The 25,803-nt window shown below is 51.7% G+C and overlaps 13 protein-coding genes across 13 annotated transcripts; 6 read left to right on the forward strand and 7 right to left on the reverse strand.

Moving 5' to 3' along the window:
* Nucleotides 1-48: 48 nt before the first annotated feature.
* Nucleotides 49-2,104, reverse strand: EDD37DRAFT_565166 (DEAD/DEAH box helicase; the record flags this gene model as incomplete). The annotated part of the gene is made up of 2 exons (XM_062814042.1): nucleotides 49-1,818; nucleotides 1,868-2,104. The coding sequence occupies 2 exons, from the start codon at nucleotides 2,102-2,104 to the stop codon at nucleotides 49-51; spliced, it is 2,007 nt and encodes a 668-aa protein (XP_062669368.1).
* Nucleotides 2,105-2,293: 189 nt separating this feature from the next.
* On the reverse strand, nucleotides 2,294-4,906 carry EDD37DRAFT_666233 (general substrate transporter). The gene is made up of 9 exons (XM_062819264.1): nucleotides 4,442-4,906; nucleotides 4,311-4,373; nucleotides 3,874-4,231; nucleotides 3,747-3,817; nucleotides 3,348-3,684; nucleotides 3,154-3,297; nucleotides 2,978-3,104; nucleotides 2,697-2,925; nucleotides 2,294-2,638 (listed from the first exon to the last, which is right to left on the reverse strand). The coding sequence occupies exons 1-9, from the start codon at nucleotides 4,469-4,471 to the stop codon at nucleotides 2,468-2,470; spliced, it is 1,530 nt and encodes a 509-aa protein (XP_062669369.1). The 5' UTR covers nucleotides 4,472-4,906; the 3' UTR covers nucleotides 2,294-2,467.
* Nucleotides 4,907-5,146: 240 nt separating this feature from the next.
* On the reverse strand, nucleotides 5,147-7,322 carry EDD37DRAFT_425844 (uncharacterized protein). The gene is made up of 2 exons (XM_062812611.1): nucleotides 6,829-7,322; nucleotides 5,147-6,781 (listed from the first exon to the last, which is right to left on the reverse strand). Exons 1-2 carry the CDS (start codon nucleotides 7,237-7,239, stop codon nucleotides 5,300-5,302), a joined length of 1,893 nt encoding a protein of 630 aa, XP_062669370.1. The 5' UTR covers nucleotides 7,240-7,322; the 3' UTR covers nucleotides 5,147-5,299.
* Nucleotides 7,323-8,123: 801 nt separating this feature from the next.
* EDD37DRAFT_425849 (fungal-specific transcription factor domain-containing protein) lies at nucleotides 8,124-10,575 on the forward strand. The gene is made up of 3 exons (XM_062812612.1): nucleotides 8,124-8,363; nucleotides 8,416-8,495; nucleotides 8,543-10,575. The coding sequence occupies exons 1-3, from the start codon at nucleotides 8,274-8,276 to the stop codon at nucleotides 10,356-10,358; spliced, it is 1,986 nt and encodes a 661-aa protein (XP_062669371.1). The 5' UTR covers nucleotides 8,124-8,273; the 3' UTR covers nucleotides 10,359-10,575.
* EDD37DRAFT_681714 (4-coumarate-CoA ligase, variant) lies at nucleotides 10,433-12,679 on the reverse strand (the record flags this gene model as incomplete). Its single annotated transcript, XM_062819765.1, has 3 exons — nucleotides 11,655-12,679; nucleotides 10,837-11,598; nucleotides 10,433-10,771 (listed from the first exon to the last, which is right to left on the reverse strand). The coding sequence occupies exons 1-3, from the start codon at nucleotides 12,297-12,299 to the stop codon at nucleotides 10,433-10,435; spliced, it is 1,746 nt and encodes a 581-aa protein (XP_062669372.1). The 5' UTR covers nucleotides 12,300-12,679.
* EDD37DRAFT_425852 (Alpha/Beta hydrolase protein) lies at nucleotides 12,571-14,089 on the forward strand. Its single transcript, XM_062812613.1, has 2 exons — nucleotides 12,571-13,841; nucleotides 13,894-14,089. Exons 1-2 carry the CDS (start codon nucleotides 12,949-12,951, stop codon nucleotides 14,057-14,059), a joined length of 1,059 nt encoding a protein of 352 aa, XP_062669373.1. The 5' UTR covers nucleotides 12,571-12,948; the 3' UTR covers nucleotides 14,060-14,089.
* EDD37DRAFT_591784 (uncharacterized protein) lies at nucleotides 14,061-16,120 on the reverse strand. Its single transcript, XM_062814521.1, has 3 exons — nucleotides 15,714-16,120; nucleotides 15,552-15,645; nucleotides 14,061-15,487 (listed from the first exon to the last, which is right to left on the reverse strand). Exons 1-3 carry the CDS (start codon nucleotides 15,884-15,886, stop codon nucleotides 14,120-14,122), a joined length of 1,635 nt encoding a protein of 544 aa, XP_062669374.1. The 5' UTR covers nucleotides 15,887-16,120; the 3' UTR covers nucleotides 14,061-14,119.
* EDD37DRAFT_631784 (uncharacterized protein) lies at nucleotides 16,121-17,918 on the forward strand. The gene is made up of 4 exons (XM_062816673.1): nucleotides 16,121-16,791; nucleotides 16,856-17,028; nucleotides 17,081-17,315; nucleotides 17,374-17,918. The coding sequence occupies exons 1-4, from the start codon at nucleotides 16,416-16,418 to the stop codon at nucleotides 17,541-17,543; spliced, it is 954 nt and encodes a 317-aa protein (XP_062669375.1). The 5' UTR covers nucleotides 16,121-16,415; the 3' UTR covers nucleotides 17,544-17,918.
* A 23-nt stretch (nucleotides 17,919-17,941) lies between these two features.
* On the forward strand, nucleotides 17,942-19,741 carry EDD37DRAFT_425908 (chaperonin 10-like protein). The gene is made up of 7 exons (XM_062812614.1): nucleotides 17,942-18,041; nucleotides 18,124-18,193; nucleotides 18,275-18,345; nucleotides 18,422-18,487; nucleotides 18,544-18,718; nucleotides 18,767-19,120; nucleotides 19,181-19,741. The coding sequence occupies exons 1-7, from the start codon at nucleotides 17,973-17,975 to the stop codon at nucleotides 19,441-19,443; spliced, it is 1,068 nt and encodes a 355-aa protein (XP_062669376.1). The 5' UTR covers nucleotides 17,942-17,972; the 3' UTR covers nucleotides 19,444-19,741.
* Nucleotides 19,502-20,420, reverse strand: EDD37DRAFT_658077 (uncharacterized protein; the record flags this gene model as incomplete). Its single annotated transcript, XM_062818942.1, has 2 exons — nucleotides 19,502-19,741; nucleotides 19,800-20,420. 2 exons carry the CDS (start codon nucleotides 20,418-20,420, stop codon nucleotides 19,502-19,504), a joined length of 861 nt encoding a protein of 286 aa, XP_062669377.1.
* Nucleotides 20,421-20,872: 452 nt separating this feature from the next.
* On the forward strand, nucleotides 20,873-22,103 carry EDD37DRAFT_609706 (beta-lactamase-like protein; the record flags this gene model as incomplete). The annotated part of the gene is made up of 3 exons (XM_062815152.1): nucleotides 20,873-21,225; nucleotides 21,287-21,427; nucleotides 21,512-22,103. 3 exons carry the CDS (start codon nucleotides 20,873-20,875, stop codon nucleotides 22,101-22,103), a joined length of 1,086 nt encoding a protein of 361 aa, XP_062669378.1.
* Nucleotides 22,104-22,231: 128 nt separating this feature from the next.
* EDD37DRAFT_650586 (15-hydroxyprostaglandin dehydrogenase) lies at nucleotides 22,232-23,409 on the reverse strand (the record flags this gene model as incomplete). The annotated part of the gene is made up of 6 exons (XM_062818266.1): nucleotides 22,232-22,451; nucleotides 22,510-22,601; nucleotides 22,675-22,716; nucleotides 22,818-22,956; nucleotides 23,010-23,281; nucleotides 23,365-23,409. 6 exons carry the CDS (start codon nucleotides 23,407-23,409, stop codon nucleotides 22,232-22,234), a joined length of 810 nt encoding a protein of 269 aa, XP_062669379.1.
* Nucleotides 23,410-24,179: 770 nt separating this feature from the next.
* On the forward strand, nucleotides 24,180-25,253 carry EDD37DRAFT_681718 (uncharacterized protein; the record flags this gene model as incomplete). Its single annotated transcript, XM_062819766.1, has 2 exons — nucleotides 24,180-24,233; nucleotides 24,285-25,253. 2 exons carry the CDS (start codon nucleotides 24,180-24,182, stop codon nucleotides 24,888-24,890), a joined length of 660 nt encoding a protein of 219 aa, XP_062669380.1. The 3' UTR covers nucleotides 24,891-25,253.
* Nucleotides 25,254-25,803: the final 550 nt, after the last annotated feature.

Consider the following 25,803-nt stretch of genomic DNA (forward strand, 5'->3'; position numbering starts at 1 on the left):
CTAAATTGTTCAAATCTCGTGCATAGAGAAGTGAATCTGAATCCGAGGTCATGCCTCTAAGGGCCCGACCTGAACTGTCTCGCGATCCCTCATCTCTTTGAGTCTCCGTCCCTTCTCGACTTCCTTGTCACTTTTCCTCCTCTTCATCTGCAGCTTCTCAAAGCGTCCTCTCGCCCCAAACTTGATCTTCGTGATCATATCTCCAGCCTGACCCTTCGTGATATCCTCTCCCGTCAGTGGCGGTGCATCATCGTCAGTCACCCCGCGCAGACGATTGAGGAATTGTAACTGTCCTTCTGACGCGGGACCCCTTCGCCAGGGTGAGCTGGTCGCGATGAAAATGCGCTCGAATTTGGTGCTGGCGAATGTATCTGCGGCGTGGAGGGCGTCGGAGAGTGTCGACGCAGTTACAACGGTCCGCGGACGTGACCAGGGGGATTTACTCGCTTCGGTCATGGGGATGCTATGTTTCCATATGACTACATGACTTGGACTGGACTTCTCTGATGAGCTGGAGGCAGTGGGTGAGCGGCGCTCGAGCGTAAGAATCCCGCCCCTCGCTGCAAGGATGTACTTGTGCGAATCGACTTGGACCCAGGCGTTAGGCGACATGGCGCGCACGTGCCGCTCGCCTGAAGTGTCTTCGATCAGATCTTGAACTGTTTCGTAGTGAGTGAAGTCGAGACGGTGGTCACCTAGGGCCGCTGCATTCACCGCTCCTGTGACTTGAGATGCTGGAGCAGTGTCTGGCTCACGTTCCCGTTTCTCTTTCAGGTCCTTCATGTCGTTCATTTTAGCGGATTGAACCATCTCAGATGGATCGAGGCCGAAGAGGGTCGGCACTGTGACTATCCCTGTCTCAAGCGACGCGACCATGTCGATGACATGGCAGTCTGTCTTGCCTGGGTAGAGACGCATGCCCCGACCGATCATCTGGACGAGCAGGTTGCGGGATTTCGTCGGTCGTGCCAGCAGCACGCAGTCGATACTAGGCATATCGGTACCCTCTGTGAAAACACCGCAATTGAGCAGTACGGGGTACTCGCGGTTCTTGAACGCCTCGAGACGCTCGGCGCGTACATTCTTCTTCGTCGCGCCAGTGATGTAGTGTGCGTCGATGCCGTGTTTGCGAAATGTAGACGTCAGGCTTGTGACATGCGCGATATCTACGCAGAATACCAGTGTTGATTTCCTGTCGGCGGCTTCAGAGAGCCATGCCTTGACCGTGATGTCGTTGGTAATTTCTGTGTTGACTGCGTCTGAGAGCTGGCCTGTCTGGAAGTCGCCGTCCCTGCCGGATTTGACGCGGGAGAGGTCGGCCTTGGACTTGACCGTTGTGAACATCACGTCGGACAACCACTTTTCGCCAATCATGTCGACGTAATCCCTGTGGTAGACGATGTGGTCGATCGCGGCGCCCAGCCGCAAACCGTCGAATCGCGAGAATGTCGCAGAGACGCCGACCAGTGCGGGACTGGTGTCCTTCTTCTCTTCCAGACCGAAGTGCGCTAGCACCTGCAAGTACCCTGGCGCGACGATGTGGTGGGCTTCGTCAACGAGGACGAGCTTGAATCTGTCTGGGCGATATTTGCTCAGGCGGTCCCCGGAGACCATGCTGCGGACTGATGCGATCGTGATGTCCGCGGCTCCTGTAGCGTGTGTTTCGCCCATCTCAATTTCTATGCTCTTTCCCGGGTACGCTCTTTCGCAGTGGCGGGCCGCCTGCTCGACCAGTTCTCGCCGGTGGGCGAGGATGAGGGTCTGCTGCGCAAACGGGGTGGGCGGCTCGATGCGATCAATTAGTTGGGTGAATATGACCTGGTCACAGTCAGAGGCTTGGAGGATGATGTTGAGGTATGGCGCATACCGTCTTCCCACTTCCTGTGGCAAGGGAGATACCCAGGCGCTTATGTCCCTTGCGCAGGTATGATAGCACAGATTGTATGCATTCTTCTTGGTACTCCCGGAGGCGTATAGCCTCTTCACGAACCACTGGCGAAGGGGAGTTGACAACACTTGCCAGTGTCCGCCGACGAACTTGAGGTCGTAGGAGACATTGTGCTGATCGCGTGATTCTGGTCAGCCATGACAACGATGGAAGCATGCTATCCTATCGTGCATCGCGTATGAACAGTGGTTTGTTTAGGAGGCGCATGCTCAATACTGAAATGGCCATGCAGCGCAAGGCTGGCGGCGACCGACGAGGCTGCGCCGAGGATTACATCATCACCACGCTTTAACTACATAGGGACGATTGCATATCCTACGACTACATGCGGTTCGACGTTCGACTATTTGAGACAGAATACGGTTCTGGAAGAAGAAGATTGAATTATCATAACGTTCAGCATGACACGTTGTTGATGAGTCTGGTCTATTCACACATTGACCGCAAGACCATGCTTCTACCCAGTGGGAGTGGTTTGTTTTTGATCGTCGCTTCGGACCTTGCAAGCTTGACACTGTCTCACACCTTCTGCTGTGATTCCTGCTCTATCCTGATGTCTTCGCTCATTTCCATGTGATCGACGTCGTGATCTTCCTTCATGAAGTCCTCGGCCTTCTCGACGTTGCCATGCATGTCCACGACTGCATCGCCAAAGACTGCAGACATTTGCTCGAGGGTGAAGCCCTTGGTCTAGGTAATAGTCAGCATCGTTCACGAGTGCGCCGGAATGGTTGACAGGGCCACTTACATCTGGGAAGAAGAAAATGACGAGCAGAAGTTGGAAAAAGGTAAGGACGATGAAGACAACATAGTACAGCGCACCGATGTTGGTCAATGCTGCCGGAGCCGCGGCGGTGAAGATAAGGCAACCCCACAGGACAGCTGAGAGAGAAGTGGCAACTCCCACGGCGCGCCATTCTCCTGGGTAGAGCTCAGAGCTGTACACCAACGACGGGCAGTCAACGCCAGTGGCGTAGCTATTTCGATATATCAGCATGAGATGGATCGGTTCGTGGACAGAAAACGTACACTGCGATCATAAGGAAAGTGAAGACGGCGGCGGCAGTCTTTCCAGCTTTGTTATCCGTGCCGGCGTACAGCTTCGTGGTAACGCAAAGCAAGACTAACAGGACCAGGAGCATTGCAAGGCCGGTTGCTGGAGCAAATTAGCCTCATCAATGTCATTATCGTGGTGTCGAGCTTACCGATTTGCCTCTTCCGGCCGACATAGTCGCCAATGACACCACCAAGGAAGTTGCCAGTTCCATTCAAAACGCACCAGACAGATCCTAGGATACCGGCCATGAATGGAGTATAGCCGAGAGATTCATAGATGGTGGCTTGGTATGCTAGAAGATGTGAGCTACCAGACGCAGAGGGTGATGCTATAAGTACTCACCCAGCACGACGATCAAACCACTGCACTGAGTGTCCCACATGGCCAGGAAGCCGAGCGCGAACCTCTTTTGAAGGGATCGCTTCTTGAACGCCTCGAGCACGGGCAAACGGTTTGCCCTCTCATAGTCGATCTGGCTCCTGATGATCTGGATCTCTGTTCGAGCGAAAGCGTGGGTTGGGTCATCCGCGCGCTTGTGGAGGGCGATCAGGACCTTCTCAGCCTCATCTGCACGATCGTGCATGTAAAGCCATCGCGGGCTCTCGGGGATGAAGAAGATCACACAGGACAAAACAAGAGGGAAAATCACTTGGAGAGCCAACGGGACACGCCAGCCGGCCTGTTCAAGTCAGCGACCAGGGCTCGAGTAAGACAACGACACATGGCTGCCGCCTCACTTACCGAGCCAGGAACATAGTAGAAAGCGACACCAATCCAGTTGGATATCATTGAACCGAACCCGATCAGTGAAGCTGTTGACGGTCAGTGACAGCTCATGGTCAACAAGGTTGTCTTCATCAAAACATACCATGGATTCCGACGATGAAACCGCGGTTGGAGGGAGGCGCGATCTCAGCCTGGTAGAGAGGGACTGTTGCCAGGAGAATACCCATGCCAGCTCCGACCACGAGTCTCGCAACGATCATCATGGCGGGATTGACACTCCCAGCCTGCAACGCCGCACCAATGACGGACGTCACGGCACCTAGGCCGATGACCTTTTTACGACCATAACGGTCTCCAATTATGGGGCAGGCCATGCAGGCAACGATGCCGCCAGCGTAGAGAATTGTGTTCCACACGGCGATGATGGTGTCCGCATGGGCCAATCCTGCACCCTCGGGGTCGAGCTTCATGTAGGCATAGAAAGGAGCCTTTTCAAGCGTCTGGTTGCACCAAAGCATATCAGCCTTCGCTGGTCTTATCGACGCGATGCGTTCTTGCAAGGTAAGCAGGTGCACTTACATTCCCAAGTACTGCTGCCGCATATCCGTAGGTCAAACTGCCCAGGGCAGCGGTGAGCGAGATCTGCGTAGCACCATTAGTCTCATGTGGCCAGCATATGCATGAGAGACGACTCTGGGAGCCTTGCATACCAATATATTATAAGCAGATGGGAGATGCATCTTGACTTGTTAAGCTGCGAGCCCACTTGTGTCTGGGGTAATGATATTTCTGGCAAAAGATCTGATGTTCTCTCAGCTCTTGTGGCCTGATATATCCATGCTCCCAGGGAGGGGACCATGATGGTCTTATGAAGGATTTTCCACACTTACTACGGAGTACAGGTATTCCCCGTGGAGATGAATTCACTAGGCCGAGTTTGGTCAGCCGATAGAAAGTGACTACCCGACCACGTTTTAGGCTGCCGATTGGTACACCGGTGGTCCCGACTCTGGAGAAACCAAATGAAATCAATGGCTCCTGTCTGTTCGGCCAATCAAGTATATACCTTGGGCCCGATTCTGGAGCCAGTCTTCTCCTCAACCCCAGCCGCTACCCCTACGCGAGCCTCCCTTTTGAAGGAGACGATACCGGGGTCGGTTGCTCTTCTCTGTGAGGAATCTTCATACCTACCGAGACGCGCGGCCGGTATAATCTGGGCGGGAATCTGGCACGGGGTGGGCTCTCCAGCATTCGCCGGCTAAGGATCGTGCTTCTCCTACCTTATGGAGAGCATGCTTTGCTGAGAGAGACAGAGACACTCGCACTGTCAGAAATCCCGAGCCGGCCAGTCTGGAACACTGCACGTCGTGAAGCACTCCATTAAACCCTGAGGATTTTGCGCATGTTAGAATGTGGCAAGTGTGAAGGTTGCTCACTACCGCCTTGAAATCTTTGTACACATAATATCCATACTGAACTTGGGTAGCACCCCTGACCGAGTCAGTGGGCTACCAGATTCTCTGCTGAGTCCTAACACCTAAGCAATGCTCCCTGCCCGTAAAATTGTCTTAACATCCACCCAAAGCACAATCATCCATCATGCGCCGCGTTTTCTTGGTAATCGGGTCCGGCTCAGCCGCCTCAACGTACCATGCCAGATCGACGCCTTCCTGCATCTCCCATTCAGTGAAGCCATTGCCCATGAATTTGAAGGGGTTGCCGCTGTTGTAGACAATGTCGTAATCTTCGCCACGGATCTCGCTGATGAGTCGGTTGAACAAAACGGCACCACCAGCGAACAAGGCAGTGACTCGTCCATTGACCCGGCCACGTTTGTACCAGCTACTGCACGAACCAGTCCAGACCAGCGTCTTGTGGATCTCATCACCATACTTGACGAAAGCATCAACAGCTGAGACCTTGGGGACGACATACTTGATGTCCTCGGTGGCTATCTTCTTAATCATCTTGACGAAGTAGTCGCCGGTCCAGTTGAGAGACTCGACCAATGATCCGTGACCACCTAAGCAGTTGGGTCCCATCATCATGAAGTAGTTGGGAAAGTCGTTGGTGGCGATCGAAAGGTACGATTCCGGCTCGTCAGCCCACCGCTCTCTGAGATTTGCGCCGTTTAGTCCGATCAGGGGATATTGAGGACGATGGGAGACGTCAAATCCTGTTGCACAAATAACGACATCGCATTCAAATTCCTGGCCATCGGCAGTGAGAACGCCCTTCTCAGTGACCTTGGTGATAGGGCTCGTCGTGAGGCTGCAATTGGGCTGCGTAAAGGATTCAAGGTATCCAGGACCTGGTGTGACGCGACGACAGCCTAGCTCCCACTTGGGGATCAATTGTTCGCATAAGACAGGATCGTGATTGAGCTTCTCGGCCATCTGCTCTGATGCAAGCCGCATGACCTCGGTGTTTTGTTCTCCTTTGATGAAAAGACGGAACGCTTTGTTTGTTCGCGAAATGATGCTTTTGCGGTAATCTTTGTGCTGCTCTGGGTTCCGGAATCTCTGCTTCTCCTCTTCGAAGTAAGTGGGATTAACGTCGTCGACCTCTCTCCCCAAATGCTTTGAAGGGGGAACTCGGTAGTAGACCCAGGCGGGGCCTCTGGCGAAATTTTTCACAGTGTTGCCTGGTAGCTTGGCCATTTGAGGAACAATTTGAATGCCGGATGAGCCATTGCCAATGACAGCAATCCTCTTGTTTGAATAGTCGTAGTCATGGTCCCAGTTGGCGGAGTGAGTGACATGTCCTTTGAAATTGGAAAGGCCTGGGACCTTGGGCCACGATGGGTTCACCAGAACACCCTGACCGGAGATCAAGATCTCGCAGTATTCGTCTCGTTGTTGGCCTTCATGCTCAACAGTGACCTTCCACACACCCGAGTCCTCCTGCCATGTGGCAGCAACGACTCTTGTGTTGAGGTACACATCACGTTCGAGGTCCCATTTCTTCGCAGTGCGTTTGATATAATCCTGGATCTCAGCACCACTTGAGAAAAACCTTGTCCAATCTGGATTGGGGTCAAATGGGAAAGCCTGAGAGAGTTAGGTCATTTTTTTGACAAAGTTGGGCGTGGACTTACGTATATGTGAGCTGGTACGTCGCATTGGACTCCTGGATACGTGTTGACGAACCAAGTTCCGCCAATATCTGCTCGGGCTTCAAAGATTTTATGGTCGATAATCTCCTGAAGTTCCGAAAAGCGGTGTTGAAATTTATGCGCCATGAGTAGACCAGAGAATCCAGCACCAATGGTGCAAACCCGGATTTTTCGTGGCGTATATGCATACTGAGGATTCATGGGGATCGCATGGTGCGAGAAGTCGTGTGCTGACGTCTTTGCGCCGCCTTCGATGCTCGAATGACCATTTGTAGTGGTCGTCTGGGGCACAGTTTTGGGCAGTGGGATAGTCTGCTCTTTTGGAACATCTGGGACCTCTCCGTCAACGACCGGCGGTGCCAACTCACCGGTGTTTCCGAGGTAGGGAGCCATTTTGACGGTGTTGAGGATGTCGAAGACGAGGTTGGAAAGGGAAGAATATCAATGTCCGTTGACCCTGCTACCACAACCCAATTCAGGAGAAGTCTTCCAATGTGATCAAGAATCAGTGATCAAAGTGTCCATCAAGGTCTCTTCTAGGTTTTCAGACAGAGTCCAGTTTATGAATGGCAATATTGGAATCGTCTTAGCGGGCCATTCTCCGAGTGTGGAGTGTCAGTCCAGGGACGATCGCGACAGCTCACGAAAGCTTCCCGAGGGGCCAACGCAGCCATGTCAGGTTGGTTCGAGCGAGGTTCGTGGGCATCCCAGGTCAGAGGTTGCCGGTGGCCATGTCTGGCCAGCTCCAATGCAGAACATACCTCGGAAGAAGGTTAATGTGCTTCGGATTACCACTTTTGAAATGCCGTGGTGCCGCAGCCGAACCGAGATGTATTGATTTCAACTTACCGGCTGTAATCCTGACCGGCATCGTGTCTGTATGTGCCGTCTGTGCCGTTTCGTAGTGCTTTGGGTCCGGCAAGAAGCAGTGCCGGCAATGTTGGGGTCTCTCTTAGCTCTTGGGCCAAGTTGAACTCTTCTCACTGTCTCCATAGAAAATTGAAGAGATGGTATCTGCACTCAACTTAAAAGTGCGAAGCCATGAAATCGGATCGCAGCAATGTGAAAAAGGGAGAGAGTCCGGCCACGATTGTGGAACTCCTACGTAGTGATTGTTCATGTGATCAGCAGTGATATTCTGCTCCTTAGTTGGGTAGGTATTGAGCCCTGAGGGGAGGCTTAGGAGGCGTCACCCCCAGGTGCTCCATTTAGGGGTTCTACGAAATGTTCTAGGTCACCTAGTTAGGCGCTTGATCCCCACGTAAACCACCCCGCACCTCTACGACTCTCACCTTGATGTTTAGAGAAATCGCACGGATTACTCCGGACAAGCAATTCGTAGTCCATGACGCCTTTCATTGAATCTTCGTATTCTATCTCAACTTCACACGTATTTGCCGTTCTATGTGCTACGTGTGATTGTCATCATGTCCAACCCGGCGTGGTTCGACTATTCCGCTCAGCGCCAAAAACGAAAACGAGCTGCTCTTGCCTGTGAAGTGTGCCATTCGAAAAAGGTGTGACATGAGCCAATATCGAAGAAGCTGAGACTGACCGCAATCCGCTCAGATAAGATGTGACCTCCAAACACGAAGCACCCAGGGTCATAACACCTGCACGAACTGCGCTTTGTCGGCCAAAGACTGTCAGTGAGTGGTGTCCTTCATTTGCGCACTTCATGTTTGAACCTCGTCAGCGTTCGTCAACCAAAACGCGACAAAATTCGACAGGGGACCGATGGCGGCAGGACTCATCCCCTGACACCTCCCGGCGATAGGTCGGCTACCAGCAGCAATATTTTGGACCCAGTGCTTCCAGCTGGGAGCCCAGAGCTTCTCGACATAGACTCATCGGCCCTGACCACGAACGCCGGAGTGATGGCGCCACAGCAGGAAGCCCTTCTTCCTCGCCCTTCTACCAACGGCGGATCTATGTTGCAGAATCCGCATCGAATGCCCTCACAAGCAGCATTGATATCTGTCAACGACATTTCACCAAGCACGCGTTCCGATCGCTATCCTGTTGACCCAGGCTTTTTGCACGTTTACGGCCCTGAAAACGAGAGTGATGCCAGAAATCAAGTCATTTCGAGTAAAAAGCAGCCAAACTTCCTGGACGTATCTCAGCCAGACTTGCAGCAAAGTTTCACCGAGACATACTTTGAGTACTGCTATCCCTGGTGTCCCGTCCTTGATAAGTCGTCTCTGGCAAGCGACCTGGCACAGTCGCCGCTGCTTGATAATGCTCTGGCACTTGTCGGCAGTCACGTCCAGCCGCCGATGATTCCTCATGCAGGTCCTGAATCGTATTATGACCGAGCTAGAAGGAGGTTCTACGATGATGAGGAAGCGGATCTCATCACAAATCTCAAGGCAGTCTTGTTGTTCTACTGGTGGGCCCCGCGACCTCCGTCTATGGTTCACAGACATTCCTCCTGGTGGTGGACTTCAGTGGTCATCCGACACTGCCAGCAAGCAGGATTTTCCCATGAGTCCGAGTCCGACACCACAGATCCACAGCGAAACCTGGGCATACGACGCCGAATTTGGTGGACTGCTTTCGCTCGAGAACGTCTTACATCAATCTGCCAGGGCAAGCCTTGCATCATTGATCCAGAAGATTGCAATATCCCTGAGCCGAGCCTGGACGACTTTCCTCCAGACCTTGCAGACAAAAGCAAGGCCGAAGTTTTCATCTACTGGGTCCGTCTCTGCGCCATCATAGGGCGAGTCGCCAAGTACTTGTCCAAAACCTCTTCCGATTCTTCTTCTAACTCGTTTCCCGCTCACCTGGGCAAAGAGCTTATTGAGTGGGTTCGATCTCTTCCGCCTCATCTGCAGCTGCCTATAGGCGCGAGCTATACTGCAAACTTCAACCGCGACGCACATCAACTGCACCTTCCTTACCTCACGATCATCATTGTTTTGTATCTGAAGAGGTCTCCGCAATCGTCGCTGCCACATGCTTTACCTCCGTCCATCTTGGCTGCCACTTGTCTTGCACGGATCATGAAGGACATCTTGGTACGGGGTGGAACAAGGTACCTGATGGCGATCTCTTGTTGGTATTCGGGAATGGCATTCATCGCTCTTCTGCAAGCTTCGGCCAACGAGGAGTTGAAGCCAGGTGCTGATGCCGATCTCGACATCTTGACGCTCGCGATCAAGCAACTCAAGACGATGTGGGGCACCGCAAACGTCTTCGACCAAGGCTTTGAACGTCTTCGTGCCAACGCCAAATCCTCGCAGTCGGACGACTTCCTGGCCAGTCTGACCAACAATGATGCCGCTGGTCAGAATTTGAATTCGGTGGACACTAATATGCACAACGGGGTCGATTGGCTGGATTACTTTCCGTTCGTCTCAGCGCAGACCAGCCCAGTAGCCGACAAGCTTCTTGCGCAGCAAAGTATGCAGGTCTTTCCATTCGACAACTTTTTCGACACCTCGCTGCTGAATTTCCAGGATGTCTTCGAAGGGTTCGACAGTTGGAATGACAAGAACTTGTTCTGAAATTCCATACATTGCGTCTTGACCGTTGGAGGAATCTTCAACGAGCACTGATCTTGGCGCCTGACAGCTCCAACTCATATTTTGGCGCCAGCCGCCCTCCTATTCTCACGTTCAGAGTCGCGGAGCAATCGTCTCAAGATCTTGCCGGACGCAGATTTCGGGATTACGTCGACGAATTGGATTCCTCCAGAAATCCATTTGTAGCGCGCTTTCCCCTTCTCCACGTATTGCTGGATGCTCCTTGCGATGGTCTCTTTCGAGTCGGACCCAAGCGAAGCAGAGGGAGACAGGACAACAAATGCCTTAGGGACTTCTCCTGCCGCCTCGTCCGGCACAGAGATAACAGCGCAGTCTGCAACTGCAGGATGGTCAAGCAGATAAGCCTCCAATTCAGCAGGAGCAACTTGGTGTCCCTACCGATAATGAAGCAGAATCAGCATGTGTTTCGAAGGGAGGGGGACGACTTCAAGACACGTACCTTTACCTTGATCAGCTCCTTGATGCGATCGACGATCCACAAATGCTCAACACCGGACTCTGGGGATATCCGAATTTCCCCTTTGTCTCCTGTTCGCAAAAATCGACCGTCAGGAAGATCGATGAAGGTCTCATTGGTCGCCTTTTCGTTTTTGAGATACCCCAAGACTACCGCAGGCGACCTGACGAGAACTTCACCTGCCTCGTCATAGCCTGTTACTTCATTCCCATCGTCGTCGACAAGCTTGATGGCACATCCTGGAATGAGAGACCCTGAGGAACCCGGCCATACGTCTTCCGAGATCGTGGCTGTGACTAGGGGCGAGCACTCTGTGAGGCCATATGCTTGCCGGATCTTCCACGCGGGATAACGTCTCGTCAACTCCTGAAGGATCTCTCTAGCCAGTGGTGCTGCTCCGGAATAGATCTCTCGCACGGAGGCGAGATCAAACTTGTTCAGCAACTCCTCGTTTTTCGCCATCATAAGGATAATCGGTGGAACGAGGTACAATGTGTTGATCCTGTACTTCGCAATGGCTTTCAGATAGGTCTGCGTTTCGAACTTGGGAAGGACAATCACTTGGTCACCTCGGTACGTTGATGCGTGACCAATGAGGACCAGTCCATAAATATGAGATTGTGGTAACAGGCCCAGAGCCACATCCCGATAATCTGGCGATATCTTATCACGGCTGCCTTTCTCAAAGAGACAGCTTTGGATGGTGTTGGCTATGACATTGTGGTGAGAAATCATCACGGCTTTCTAAGCATTCCGGTCAGCTTCGTGTTTTACCTGCCATCGTCCATGGGTAACCTTACGGGAAGACCTGACGTTCCACTCGAATAGCACAGAAATGCAGTCTGGCGAGCACCCTGTCCCGCGGACCACCGTATCTGTTCCAGGTCCGGTAGTCGTTGACCGTCCTTTATCAATTGGGAGATGGTTTTGTAATCTGCCGGGACTGAACCATCTCCTGGCATCTCACAGATATAGATGCGATTTTTAGGCAACCCTGACTTGGCAGCTGCTTCGAGAGCCACCGGCAACAGGGACATGACAGTGAATAAGGCTTTGCAATTTGAGTAGCTAAGCTGGTACTTGAGCTCGTCGACAGAGTACACGGCGTTTGCTGGTGACGAAATGCCGTTGACCCGATGGATCGCCCAGTTGACCGTCATGATATCGATGGTGTTGTGCGCAAAGACACCGACGACTTTGTCATACTCGCTGCCCACGTTCACCTTCCATCCTAGTTCGTTGGCCAGTGATCTCGCTAGGAAAGAGACTCGTGATTTCTGGTCCTCCGCAGATATGCTTCTGCCGGTGATGCCGCAGGTATACGCATCCAATGACTGAGATATTGGTCGTCTGCCGTACTGCTCGTCGAACATGAAATCACATAGCGGAACATTGTCAGGGACTTCGGGCAGCGGTGGCAGGAAGTCTGGTGCGTTGAAGATCATGTTTGCGCAGAAATTAGGTTTTCAACGATCATGCATGGACAGACTGTTCGTTGGAAGGATTGAGCACTTCAAGGACGAGCAAGAATCCCTTTTGCAAACGGGCCAAGGCTGAGTATAACCAGTGAAGAAATGTTGATATGGGGTATCTAAGCTGTGGCGCTATCGGCCTGTGCTAACACGATGAGTCTTGCCGTCGGCAAGAGCCCGGCCATCGAGATCCCACTTCCGTAGCTGGTAGGCGATGAGTGAATAGGAACACTCAAAAAGGAGTGGGATGCAAGGCTGGTCAGGATAACGGACAAGGCTGGGCACGAGCTCCGGCAGGTCGCCGCAATGCCCGAGGCCGGGCGGTTCGGCAATGCTGCAGGCTAGCTCCCCACGCGATTTGTCCTGCGGCTGCCTAACACTGGAGGACAATTAACCGCTGCACATGTTGCTGTTGCTAGCCTGCTTGCCCCCAAACATCGTGAGGGAGAGGCTCACTAGGCCGAGGCTCAACCTTGTGGGGATGCGAGCCCATTTGGAGATGTGGTACTTGTGATACTGATATGCTTCGCCATATGGCACTCCAGCATCTACTTACCTGCTTTTTGAGGTGACAATTTCCAGACGGGCCAACCTGAGGACAAGGCCGGCCAATTGCAAAATAATGTCTGATTTCTCCGAGCATGGAATTCCAAGCGAAGAATGGAAAACGCTTGGGGCCGGACTGCCCAAGGCAGTTGCAGGAGACCAGTCAGTGGAAGACTTGAAGCTCGCCACGAATAAAGGGAGAGAAGACGTCGCAAGGCGAGAGATGGGACCACTTTCGGACAAGGTCTCGATCAAAGACCACACAATCGCGACTCGCGATGGGTATGCGTTAGAGGCACGAACATACCGTCCATCCTCAACGTCTCCTGGTGAAAGCCTCCCAATATACATGCACTTCCACGGCGGTGGGTTCCTGTTCGGCACCTTGTCCTCCGAAGACGCGATATGTTCTCGCATTGCGATCAACACTGGAGTTCTGGTCGTCAACATCAATTACCGCCACACTCCTGAGCATGGGTATCCCGTGGCATGGAATGACTCGGAAGATGCGCTGCAATGGGTGGCCAAGCACGCCTCCGAAATTGGCGGCGACGCCGGGAAAATAGTTGTCGGCGGCGTATCTGCAGGAGCCTGGCTTTCTGCTGCCCTAACGCAAACGAATCACAGAGCCCCTGCCGCCGAGAGATTCAACATATTAGGCCAGGTTCTCATGATACCCTGCTTGGTGTATCAGGAGTGTTACCAGACTCAACTTGCACAGCTGAAAGATCCTGCTGTGTCATCGTACGTGCAGAACGAGCATGCTCCCATATTACCAGTCAGCCGTATGCAGTTGTTCAACAGTCTGTTGAAGGTCGAAAAGCCGGACCCTGAAGATAGAAGGTTGAATCCTGGACTCGCTACGGCCGTGGACGTCAGTGGTCTACCTGCGACGACGCTGGGAATAGCTGGCAGTGACCCTTTGCGAGACGAGGGGTTACTTTATGGCAAGTTGCTTGCAGAGAATGGGTAAGTGTGACATGATCGAGAACGGAACGCATACTGATGTCTGCGTTCGTAGTGTGCCAACCACGATACACGTATTTCAAGGCTTACCGCATGGCTTTCGACGATTCGGAGAGAAATTATCGGCATGTGCCGTGTGGGATGATGTGATGGAGGATGGAATAAGGCAAGCATTGAAGCGACCGCCACGTTCGATGGAGTATAAGATTCAAGTACATTGACCTGTCACCGCCGACCACAAAGACCATGCTAGATACCATTTACCAGACGCCATGGCACAATCAATTCAACTTAAATTCTGTATATCCGCCCGCAGCAACCTCCGAGCAGATCTTCCGATACCCTGGTGCCGAACCCCAATATCTCGCAATGATGCGCTTTTGCTTATGCTTGAGGTTCTTGTTGATACCCGTCATCCACGAGTCAACCTCGTTGGCCAGCAGACCCTGTCCACATTGGTGTACATGGTCCGTCCACTGCTCGACACCATTTTCCGTAGCTTCGATACGCGTGATGTTGTGATCCGCACAGTATCCAATGCACTCGGAGATCCAGCCCACAGCGTACTCGATACTCCGTGGGATATTGCCGAACATCTGATGCGGACCCATAACCATCATCATGTTGGGGAAATTGTGCACAAGCAAGCCCAACTGTGTTTTCGGTCCTTCGCCCCATGTGTCGGATAGTTTTTGGCCGCCAACTCCCTGGAAATCAACTGCGGTAAACGCACCAGTGACGGCATCGAAGCCAGTGGCGTAGATCAGGACGTCAAGATCGACTTGCTCATCTCGGGTTTTGATGCCGTGCTCGTTTATCTGCTGGATTGGATTTTCGGTGATGTCGACTAGTCGGACGTTTGGCTGATTAAAGACTTCGAAGTAGAATGTCTCCAGAGGTACACGTCTTGTCCCAAACCCGTGGTTCTTTGGGATGAGCTTCTCCGCTGTGGCGGGGTCTTTGACGCGCTGGCGGATCTTGTTGGCGATAAAGTCGCTGAACGCCTTGTTGGCGTCCTTGTCGGTGTTGATGTCGCCGAAGTTGCTGAGCCATTTGGCGAAACCGGGTCGGGAGTAAAGGAGCTCCCAGAAAGCTAGTCGCTCGGGTTCAGGAACGTCGAGAGTCTTTCGTGTGTCGGCGCCGTGAATGAAACATGAATATGATTCGTTGCAAAGTTTAAAGATCTCAGGATATCGCGCACGGATCTCATTCATTTCCTCTGGGGAAATCTTGGCGTTGTGAAGAGGTGCTGACCAGTTTGCTGTCCGCTGGAACACCGTGAGATGACCGACTGTCTTGACGATCTCCTGAATGGTCTGAATACCAGTCGCACCAGTGCCGATAATTCCTACTCGCTTGCCTTCTAGTGAGACATTGTCGGGCCATCGGGCAGTGTGGAACGATTCGCCTTTGAAGTCATACACGCCGGGGATGTCAGGATATGTTGGCTCGTTCAGAATACCCATGCAAGTCACCAGGAACCTGGAGGTATATTTGCGGCCATTCGAGTCGACGAAGAGCCATGATCGATCAGATTCTTGATAATGTGCAGACTTGACTCTGGTGTTGAATTGCATATCTCGCCGTAGATCAAACTTCTCGGTAAGAAATTGACAGTACTTTAGTGTCTCCGACTGGGGAGCGAAATGCTAGATGCCCAAAAGTCAGAGAATGCGGATATTTGAGGCGAAGAAGACGAGGGTGGTTGCTTACCTCTGTCCAGTTCCATTCGTCCAAAACCTCTTGTGAAAATGAAAAATTGTATGAGTAACTCTCTGAATCAAATCTGGCTCCAGGATATCGGTTCCTGTGTGCCCAAAAGGGCTGTTGTCAGTACTGATGATGGATATGAGTGGACAATCACTGATCACTTACCAGAACCAAGTGCCACCTTCTCCGGAGCCAGCTTCGAGGACTTTGGCACGTAGGCCAAGTTGTCGCATGCGGTATAGTGAGTATATTCCACTGAGGCCAGCTCCAATTATGATGACATCGTGGTCGAGATGCGCGTTCTCGTCCGTAAAGGACGGCGTACCAATGCTGCCCATGATTGTGCGCTGTAGATTTTTTTTGGAAGAATGATCGGAGTTATTACTGGCAGAATGACTGGCTTGACACGACTGTAATATCGGGCAAAGAGTACTCGTCGTTGATGTCGGTCTTTGTAGAAACTGTTAGTGACCCATTCGAGATGTGGCCGAGGGTCCAGGCACAAAGACCTCCCGCATCGGCTTATCCATCGGATATGCGGATGCTTTACCGAAAATGCGGAGCGTAGGGGCTGCCATGGGGTTGATGTCGGTAGTCCAGATTTGGTATGCCGCTCATGAAGCCGAAAGCAAGTCAACCACACATTGAGTTTCTCCCCGGCTTCTGTGAAGAGTCCTGGCAACTAACAGGTCAAGTGACAGGTCTCTCAGCACATGGTGGAGCGAAGGAGGTGCGTTTGATGATCGACTGTAGCATGAGTGCCTCGTGATCGCTTTGTTGACCTCGATCGCGCTTTCCTGGGCTGTTTTGCTCTACCACACTCAACCTTACTCCAGGATCAATCTTTGATTGTGCGCATCAGAAAAAATGCCTCTACCACGCTACACATACACATGTCCAGTGGACCACACTGTGGTGCCAGACAAATCCCAGGTCAAGGGTAAATCGGTCATCATCACCGGCGGAGCCAATGGCATGGGCGAAGCCATGGTGCGGCAGTTCACTGCTGCTGGGGCCTTCGTGACGATTGGAGACATGCACCCTCGCGGTACAGAACTTGAGAAGGAGCTTAACGCCGATGGGGAGAAAGTGGCTTTTGTTAAATGCGACATTCGAAGCTGGGAGGACCAGATCAAGCTATTCGAGACGGCCAAGACCAAGAGCCCAAGTCGTAGTGTCGATGTGGTGATTGCGAATGCTGGAATCAGCAGAAGCTCTGGCGATAGTCTCTGGAACCTGGACGGTAAGTAATAACACAAAGCACTTGGAGGTTGTGATTGTGTGACTGACTCTGCCACGATTACCAGATCCCAAAGGGCCACCCACCAAGCCTGACCTCAACATTGTCAAGGTCAATCTGGACGGATCATTGTACACCTGGAAGCTTGCTGTGCACTACTTCCGACAGCAACCTGACACCGAAGACCGGGATCGATGTTTTATTTTCACAGGAAGCATGGTCACATGGATTGACTCGCCTGTAAGTTTGACTTGCCACATCTAGAGAAACGTGCTGATAGTAACGTGTTCAGGGTAACTGGGAATACACAGCCACGAAATATGCTTTGCGAGGCTTCATGAGAACGGCACGCAGATCGAGCTGGGAGCAAGGCATCAGAATCAACTATGTTGCTCCATGCTGGATCAAGAGTGCCATCCGGACTGCTGAGTACGAAAAGTGGCTCATCGATCATGGTATCGAGTTTGGAGAAACCGAAGACTGTGCTGGGTGTATGATAAGAATAGCGTGCGACAAGTCCATCAATGGTACGTTCGGATCTTCACACGGAAGAAACACGTCGCGGTCGACTGACTTTCCCTATAGGTCATTCTCTCATGATCTGTCCACGCTCATTGGCCAAAGAAGGATTCAAGGATGCAGACATGGACGACTATAAAGAACAAGGGTATTTCAAGAAAACCCAGGAGACACAGTTGGTCATTATCGAAGACAAATGGCTGGATGACTACAAAGTAAGAGTGTACAAAGACTGAGTTGTATCAGCGGCTCACTCTGTGACAGCCCCAAGGGAGAAATCGAAAAGCCTAGCTCACGAACCATGCTCTCCCTCATAGCACTGGACCGCGCAGAGTCATGACAAACTTCGATATATCATGTGCTAAGGCCGCTATCCAGGAGCGCCTACTAGTAGCATAATGGGTGTCCATACGTAGGGTCCAATATCGATGAAGATAGTCTGACCATTGAGTGTGGTTGGTACATTGCCCGGCTGTGGACCGATTGGTCGTAGCAGGGGACGGCCCCGGACCCGACTAAGCATAGGGTCCCTATGATCCCGACTCCCGAGGCTCAAAGCGGAGTGACTTACTCTTTCCAGTAGTGTTGTTAGTATTATCTTTGATTCTGTGATTATTCTCCTCCGCGATTCAGTAGAGAGCCGGCGACGATCTCAAGACTCAAGAATGGCAGCAAGTACGAGTATTCCTGCGACCATGCACGCATGGCGAAAACATAAGGGCAACCCCGAGCCTGTACGTATTGATGCCGGTTCATAAGGCATACGCCGGCTTTTCCATATCAGCGGAAGGATACTGACATGACGATGCAACTCAGGTCTGGGAGGAGGTACCCGTTCCTGAGACACCTCCGACGGGGTTTCTCTGCAAGTTACTTGCTTCAGGAGGTGAGGATCATGCTCAGGCCGCACTTTATGGTCTTCGACAATGACAAATAAGGCCTTGCTGACGCATGCCAATCTAAATAGTATGCCATAGTGACGACAGCTTGCTCACGAACGAGAAGCAACGACCGTGGTTCCAGGAGAAGTATACACTGGTACGTACTTGAGACCACACAGCACAATATGGATCTTTGATCGTGCTTGTGTGTTCCTGACACTTCCGAAATTCAGGGTCACGAAGGATGCGGAGAAATTGTCAAAATTGGCAGTGAGGTGAAAGACTCGAGGTTCAAAGTGGTGAGTCGGATTATATGGCATTGGCAGTGTCGGAGAGGTCCTAACTCTGTCCACAGGGTGACCGGATTGCACTATTGGCCGTGCCAGGCTGTGGTTTGGACACATGCACTGAATGTTCGCGCGACCTGGCACAGCTTTGTGTGTCTGGCCACCATTCTGGTATCGGTCAGGATGGCTTCTTCGCCCCGTATGCCGTGATAGACGCCAGAGGAGCAGTAAAATTGCCCACAGGTATAGGCAGACGCGTGCATTATGCATATCGATACTGATATCGCACAGGCGTCTCTGCTGCTGAAGGTGCAGTAGCCACTGATGCTGTGATGACGGCATACCATGCCATCACGCGGCGTGGAGAAGTAAAAGCCACTGAGACTGTCTTTCTCTTCGGGCTTGGAGGACTTGGGTTCAACGCATTACAAGTCATCAAGCATATAGGTGCCAGGGTGATTGTATCGGATATTCGACAGGAAAGACTCGATGCGGCAGCGAAGCTCGGAATTCCCAGGGAGGACCTTGTGCCTGCTGGGTCGTCGGTACAGGACTTTGTCAAGGAGAAGGGCCTAGAGGGCAAAATTGATACGGTCTTGGATTTCGTTGGTACGAACCAGACATTCCAGGACGCACAAAACATAGGTAAGTTCAGGAGCCCACGAATTGATGCGCCGGACGTCCTGTCTCTGACATTCTCGACAGTGCGCCTCGCTGGCAAGATTGTATGCATTGGCACCCTGAATCTAGAAAATACGGTGCATATGAAGATGGGCATCAGGAAGAGATTGACTTTTATCTTCTCATATGGTGGACAACTACGGGATCTTGAGGAAGTGCTCGACCTAATCTCTAAAGATGCCCTCCGCCCACAGGTCGAGACGGGCCGCTTGGAGGATTTCCCGCGGGTGCTTAAAGAACTGTGTGAAGGGAAAATCAAGGCTCGTGTGGCTCTGCTGCAAGACTGATGACATCAGGTCTTGTTGTCGCTCAAAAGACATGCCCAAGACACAAAATTTGGGGGTGCTAATTCGAGCCGTTCACACTGGCGCTCTTTGGTAGACCTATGCCCACAGCTGCAGTGGCACCGGCATCGACTGGAAGAATGACTCCAGTCATCCATCGAGCATGAGGCCCAGCTAAGAATACAACTGCACAAGCACAATCCCAGCCTGTGCCTTCTGTACCTAATAAGCTTCGCTTCTTCCTTGCTTCTCGTGCCTCTTCGCTCATTCCACCTGCATACATCATCGGTGTGTAAAGCATCTAGTAAAAACTGTCAGCATCAAATGACTCGTGCTTGAATGCTGTGATGAGGACTTACCCCTGGACAGACACAGTTGACCCTGATCCCGTCCTCGGCATGATGTGCTGCCATTGCTCGTGTCATATTAACGACCGCGCCCTTGGACGTCGGATACAACAAATGAGGCGTGCCACCTTTAAGTCCAGCCACACTACCCATGTTGACTATTGACCCCTTGATCTCGCCATCGTTCTTTCTCATAGCTGGCACAGCGTATTTGGCCATCAGTACCATACTCGAGACGTTGATCTCTAGACCCTTCGCCCACTGCTCCATGTCGACTTCCACCACTGTGCCGGCAGCACCTCCAATGCCGACGTTGTTGACTAAGATGTCCAGGTGACCGAACTCCTGGATGGCGAGATCGACCACACGCTCACAATCCGTCGCACTGGTAACATCTGCTTGGGCAACTACCGCTTTCCCTCGACCTGGTTTGGAATTCACAACCTCCACAGTCTTTGTTGCCCATTCTTCATTGCGGTCAACACATATTACGTTGCAGCCATCGCTCGCAAGGAGGATCGAAATCGCCCGTCCGTTTCCAATACCTTTACCTGCACATCCGGCACCGGTCACAATGGCCACCTTGCCAGCCAGTGACCTTGACGGTGGGATGCTGCTGATTTCCGTTGACATCTCAACAGGTAGCTGTCGTCAATGACTATTTCTTATCAACACACGGGCTTGTTGGTGAGGCTTTGGTAAGGTAATACTAGTATTCACTCGGGGCGATTGACTTGTGTACCCTCTTTCGTCCAATGGCGATTTCAAGACTGGTCAAGACGTTGTCCGTAAAAGTTAATGAGCGTCGTCAAAGTGCGGGACGAGCGCCTTCGGATAAGGCACCTTAGGCACCCTGGGAGATTGCCTGTAGCCGAGGCCAATAACATGCATCAGTGAAGCTCCCCCCCATTCTAGGCGTGTAGCGGTTGCAGCATTTAGGCGTGGGCCGAACAGCCGGCACTTCGGCCGCTTCTTTCGGCTGCACCAGATTCAGACTTTCGTGGAATTGAATGTCTCCCAATGCGATTCATCTACTCCCTCACGGCGGTGTCTACCGGCATGGAAATTGCTCGACGTCTGGAAAGATGACTGCTACAACACCTGGGGTCCAATTGCCTCCGGGCAACACGACGTTGACGGTGAAGTTGATTAATCCAGTCAATTTTGGGCCGGCTATATTGAATCGTTTCATGGCACCGCCTGTCCCCGGGCTGGAAACTTTTAAGACTTCACCTTCTCTGACATTCTTCTTGGAGCATCCCTCTGGCAGGAAGCTGGTCTTTGATCTTGGTATTCGGAAGGATTATGGCAATTATTCCAAGCCGATTACCGACTATCTTCCAACCACAAAATACGACATCCAGGTGACGAAGAACGTGATCGATGTTCTCCAGGAACACGGGATCGCGGGATCTGATATTGAGGCCGTCATATGGAGGTAGGCAGGTCTTGTGCAAACAGAAGCAGCGAGATCTGACCCCGTGCTTACAACGCAACAGCCACTGGCATTGGGATCATATTGGGGATCCATCTAGTTTCCCCTCCTCTACAGACTTGATAGTTGGGCCAGGCTTCAAGAAAGCCATGTTGCCTGGCTACCCAGCAAACCCAAGCTCGCCAATTCGTGAAAGCGACTATGAGTAAGTGTTGTCCGCAACGACAGTGGCTCGGGAACATTTCTTTGTCGATGATCATGCTGACCCTTGGACTTCTACCTCTTTCAGGGGTCGGACACTACGTGAAATCGAGTTTGACAGTCCCGAACAACTGCGTATTGGAGAGTTCAGCGCCTTTGACTACTTCGGAGATGGATCTTTCTACCTTCTAGACAGCCCTGGACATGCCATCGGGCATCTTTGTGGACTTGCGCGAACAACGACAAATCCTGACACCTTTGTTCTCATGGGAGGCGACATATGTCACTATGCAGGCATTTTCCGGCCCTCACCTCATCTCCCGGTGCCCTCATCAATCTCTCCACACCCTTTCCGGCCTGAAAGCAGCACGCCTCTATGTCCAGGCACCGCTTTCGACGAGTTGCAGAAGTCCAGAGGGAGAAAATCCACCGATTCCCTGTTTGATATGACCTTTGGCGGTGACATCCCTCTGGCGAACAAAACCAAAGGCCACCTGCAGCAGCTGGATTGCGATGAGAACGTCTTTGTCATCATTGCACACGATTCCACCGTCAGAGACGGTGTTGAACACTTTCCAAAGACTTTAAACCAGTGGAAGGAGAAAGGGTGGGGAAAGAAGCTCAAATGGGCATTCTTCCGTGACCTGGAGCCGTACTGGAAATCTCAGGACATCCAGTAAAACACTAGACACCCTTTTTCGCTTTACCAACTTAGTATTTAGATGCAGAGTAACGGACTCGGGATGATTAACACTGCCCGCCGCTCCCATGATCTACTCGTCCAGCAGCTTTGCGGACTTCGTGGAAACTAAGGAATGGCATCTGGAAGTCCCGAACCTTCGTGGTGCAACATCTTGAACAAAGGATCCCACACGGTTATCGCTCTCTTCGTAAAGCGGCCATTCGCCAGCTCTGGCCGAGGAAGGAAGAAGTGCTTGTCCGTCGAACACTCCACCACCTGTCCACTAACCGTTGGGTTGTCTAAGAAGTGATTGTAAGCAGATACAATTGTCGACGCCGGGGTCAGGCTGGCCGCCGGGAGTTAGCTTGGTTAGACATGAAAAAGCCTGTCGAAAGGTGCCTCACCATTCTGAGCTGACCGCATCGATCATCGACTGGGGAATGATCTTGGTAGGAACGATTCCTGGAAGGACCACGTTTATAGAAATGTTCTCCTTCTACATGTGATGAAGAAGGTCTCGGGTCAGTATTCAGTCCTGTGGAAAGAATCTAGCTGCCAGGCTAGCTTACCATGCGAAGGATAGGCTCTATGCAAAGTGCAAGGTTCACGACCTAGGGTATATCAGCTTCTGCGTCTGCATATTCCTGGGGTTGGTGGCCATTAAAGCTGCCTTCGCACCACAATACTCTGGGTATGACGGATGCGGATGAACTGCAGCAATGCTGGACGTGGCGATGATCTGTCCTCCTGGTGTAGGATTCTTTCGCATGAAGTGAATGGCGAGTTGGACGCCATACAAAATAGCCTTATAGTCAATATCCGTACACGCGGTGTTGGGCTTCGGCGGTATCCTGGAAAGAGGCGGTCAGACTGCATATATCGTGGATTCAATAACCAAGCGTACTCATCCTTGCCTCGCCAATCCAGGATGTAGATCGAGCTCTTGTCGACAATACCCGCATTGGCGAGCAGCGCGTCCAGGCGGCCATATTTATCCCATACCTCTGTACACGCCTTGGCTTGTTGGTCATAATCGGCGATATCACATTGAATAAAGATGCAATTGTTGCCCAATTCGGCTACAAGTGCCTCGCCGGCTTGCTTTTGGACGTCCAGACATGCGACGTGCCAATCCTTGCTCACTAAGTCGCGGGCAAGGGCCTCGCCCATCCCTGACTGTGTCGTCCAAGTCAGCCTCTGATCCATGACCAGAACAACACCACGGAACATGCTCAAATCGTCAATCATGAAAGACGTACCGCAGCGCCGGTCAAAATGGCAACCTTGGCTGAAGTCTTGCTCATCTTGTGTTATTCACGTTGGAGTCCCTTTTCTGCCCTGTCAAATGATATCGGACGTCGACACAGTAGCTTGGACCAAAGCCTTGGACATTGGATATCAGGGAGAGCTGCTGGACATTTAACTCATCCTATATCTCAAGACTGTAATCATAGACCAGAGGTCAAATTGATGCACAGATATCCTCGGCTTCTTGCCGAATTGACCCGCAGCATCTCAGACGCCATTAGAGGTGAGCATACGCCCTTGGTAGGTAGGCCCGGAAAATGTTCTCCGCTGATGTCTCCAGGTCTTGGGGATCCCCCGGAATGCAACTTTTGGCTATAGACGAGACCTCCGCCAGGGGCGGGCGTCCTTTTGCAACTGTGTTGTTGAATAGAGTGGAGTTATTCGCTCAAGGGAAAAGCCTCACATGAAATGCCCGACATGGGCTCTTGCATCAGGATATCAGAGCATAAAACTGCCATTGTGACAAACGGCAAGAATACCCGATGGCTTCCGGCATTATCTTACTCGTCTGACGACGGCCTGTTTTAGCCCCGTTTAGGGGCGACGACGAGATCGTCGATTAGTGGGTAAATCACGCTGTAGGAAAAGGGTAAACGATCTCGCCCTCACCTATAAATTCGTGGTAGTTGCATAATAGTAGATAGAGGGCAGGGTTATACAGGAATTCGAGTTGTACAAGTTGTCACATTGACCTTCTGATATGGGGAGTCTTTGATTTTCCTTCTCATCAGCCACGAACCTGCGCGTGGGCTCTACCGTCGCAATCATGGTATTCGTAATCTTCGGCAACCTAAATTTTGCTCCTGGCAAATATGACGACGTGGGTTTGGTATTTCTTATCAAAGTCTGTGGCTGATGACCGGCGCAAAAGTGGCAGGCTGCATTTGAGCCCCTAGGAGACTATGTGTGGAAGAATGAATCTACATCTACTTTGACCTACTACTTTGGTGTACCCCCAGAGTGTGCAGGCAACATGTCGGCTTCGAATCAAATGCTCGCCTTTGAGATGTACGGGAAACGGGAGGATCTTTACAAGACCCACTTCCATTCCGAAGCTATGGGAAACTTCTTGAAGAAAATCCCACCGACCATGACCACAGGTCTCGACTTGACTCACTATGAGGATGTGGACGGGAGCTTCCTGGACAAGCCCCGGGATAGCACAGAAGCGGCTGTTATTTACGACTCCCGTATCAAATGTCATCCTGGCAGACGGGAAGTGGTTGTACAAAGACTCTCAGCATTGGCACGATCAATTGAGTTACATCTTGAAGATACGTGGACGTTCATGGTACTCAAAAGCCTTGACAACGACCACGAAGTGCGAGTATTCCAACGTTATGGCACTTGGGAAGGCCTCGAAGAGCTGGAAAGCTACGAACCGCGCCTGAAGACCATCCTCGACAGCAAAGATGAGATCGCCAGCCTGGAAGGACGGGCGTTTGTTCCCAACAAGAAAGGCTGGCTTCACAGATGAGTTGGTGGTCTATTCACGGCTGAATTGAGGTCGTTACGATCCGCGACATTTTTTTGGCTCGTTGCTGCAAGCCGAGGTTTGTAGGACTCTGCCATGGCCGCGAATATGGCAATACCCCGGATACAGGTATCCCGTTGTTTCGGAATACAGACTTTCTGTCAAACAGCATCTTGGTCAGACATGTCATTCCACGGGTTGGGAGCCAATTTACGCACTGACTCCAGCTATTCGAGCGTCGCCAACGACGACGAGTTACTGTGACGACGGCGAGGTCCTAGTTGTACGTAGGACGTCTATATAGAAGCGTTAAGTACGTAACATTAGGTAGAAAGATAGAGTAATCAATGTATCGTATCATGAACACTGTTTAATAGTTATAAGCCCGGAACCGCATCCCTTATAGGAGGTCACTTACGCTAACGCCTTAAACGTAAGAATCCCTAAGATAAACGGTATAAGACTAGTTCTCGACTTCCTTAACGCCGTTATAAGTATTAAAGAGGCCTAGGCCGAGACCTAAAGGTCTGCTTTACTTATAGACGAGAATAACTATAAGCTTAACTTACCTAGAGTTATATAGCTCTTTAAGCTTTTCATTCGCAAGAGTGGGAGGAGGCCGAGTCTCTGCTCCAAGAAGCGCTCCGAGTACTGCAGCAGCTTTCGAGGCGACAACGAGCATTCTGTGACTTCTTCGGCCTGCATTATAAGCTTGCTGTCTGTGCATATCATACGCAAGACCCCGCAGATGCGAAGCTCTGATAGCCCTGGCCCAACAGCCAGCGATCTCCGATGAGCAACGCATGTTGATTCACAACGCGGCACACCTGCTGTCCCTTTTGTAGATCCGCATCGGCAGGATCGATCGTGCAAGAGTCGAATGTGAGAAAGCTTTACAGGCCCGGAGACGATTACT

Source organism: Exophiala viscosa (assembly GCF_022695815.1).
Source record: "Exophiala viscosa unplaced genomic scaffold EDD37scaffold_6, whole genome shotgun sequence".
Taxonomy (NCBI): Eukaryota; Fungi; Ascomycota; class Eurotiomycetes; order Chaetothyriales; family Herpotrichiellaceae; genus Exophiala; species Exophiala viscosa.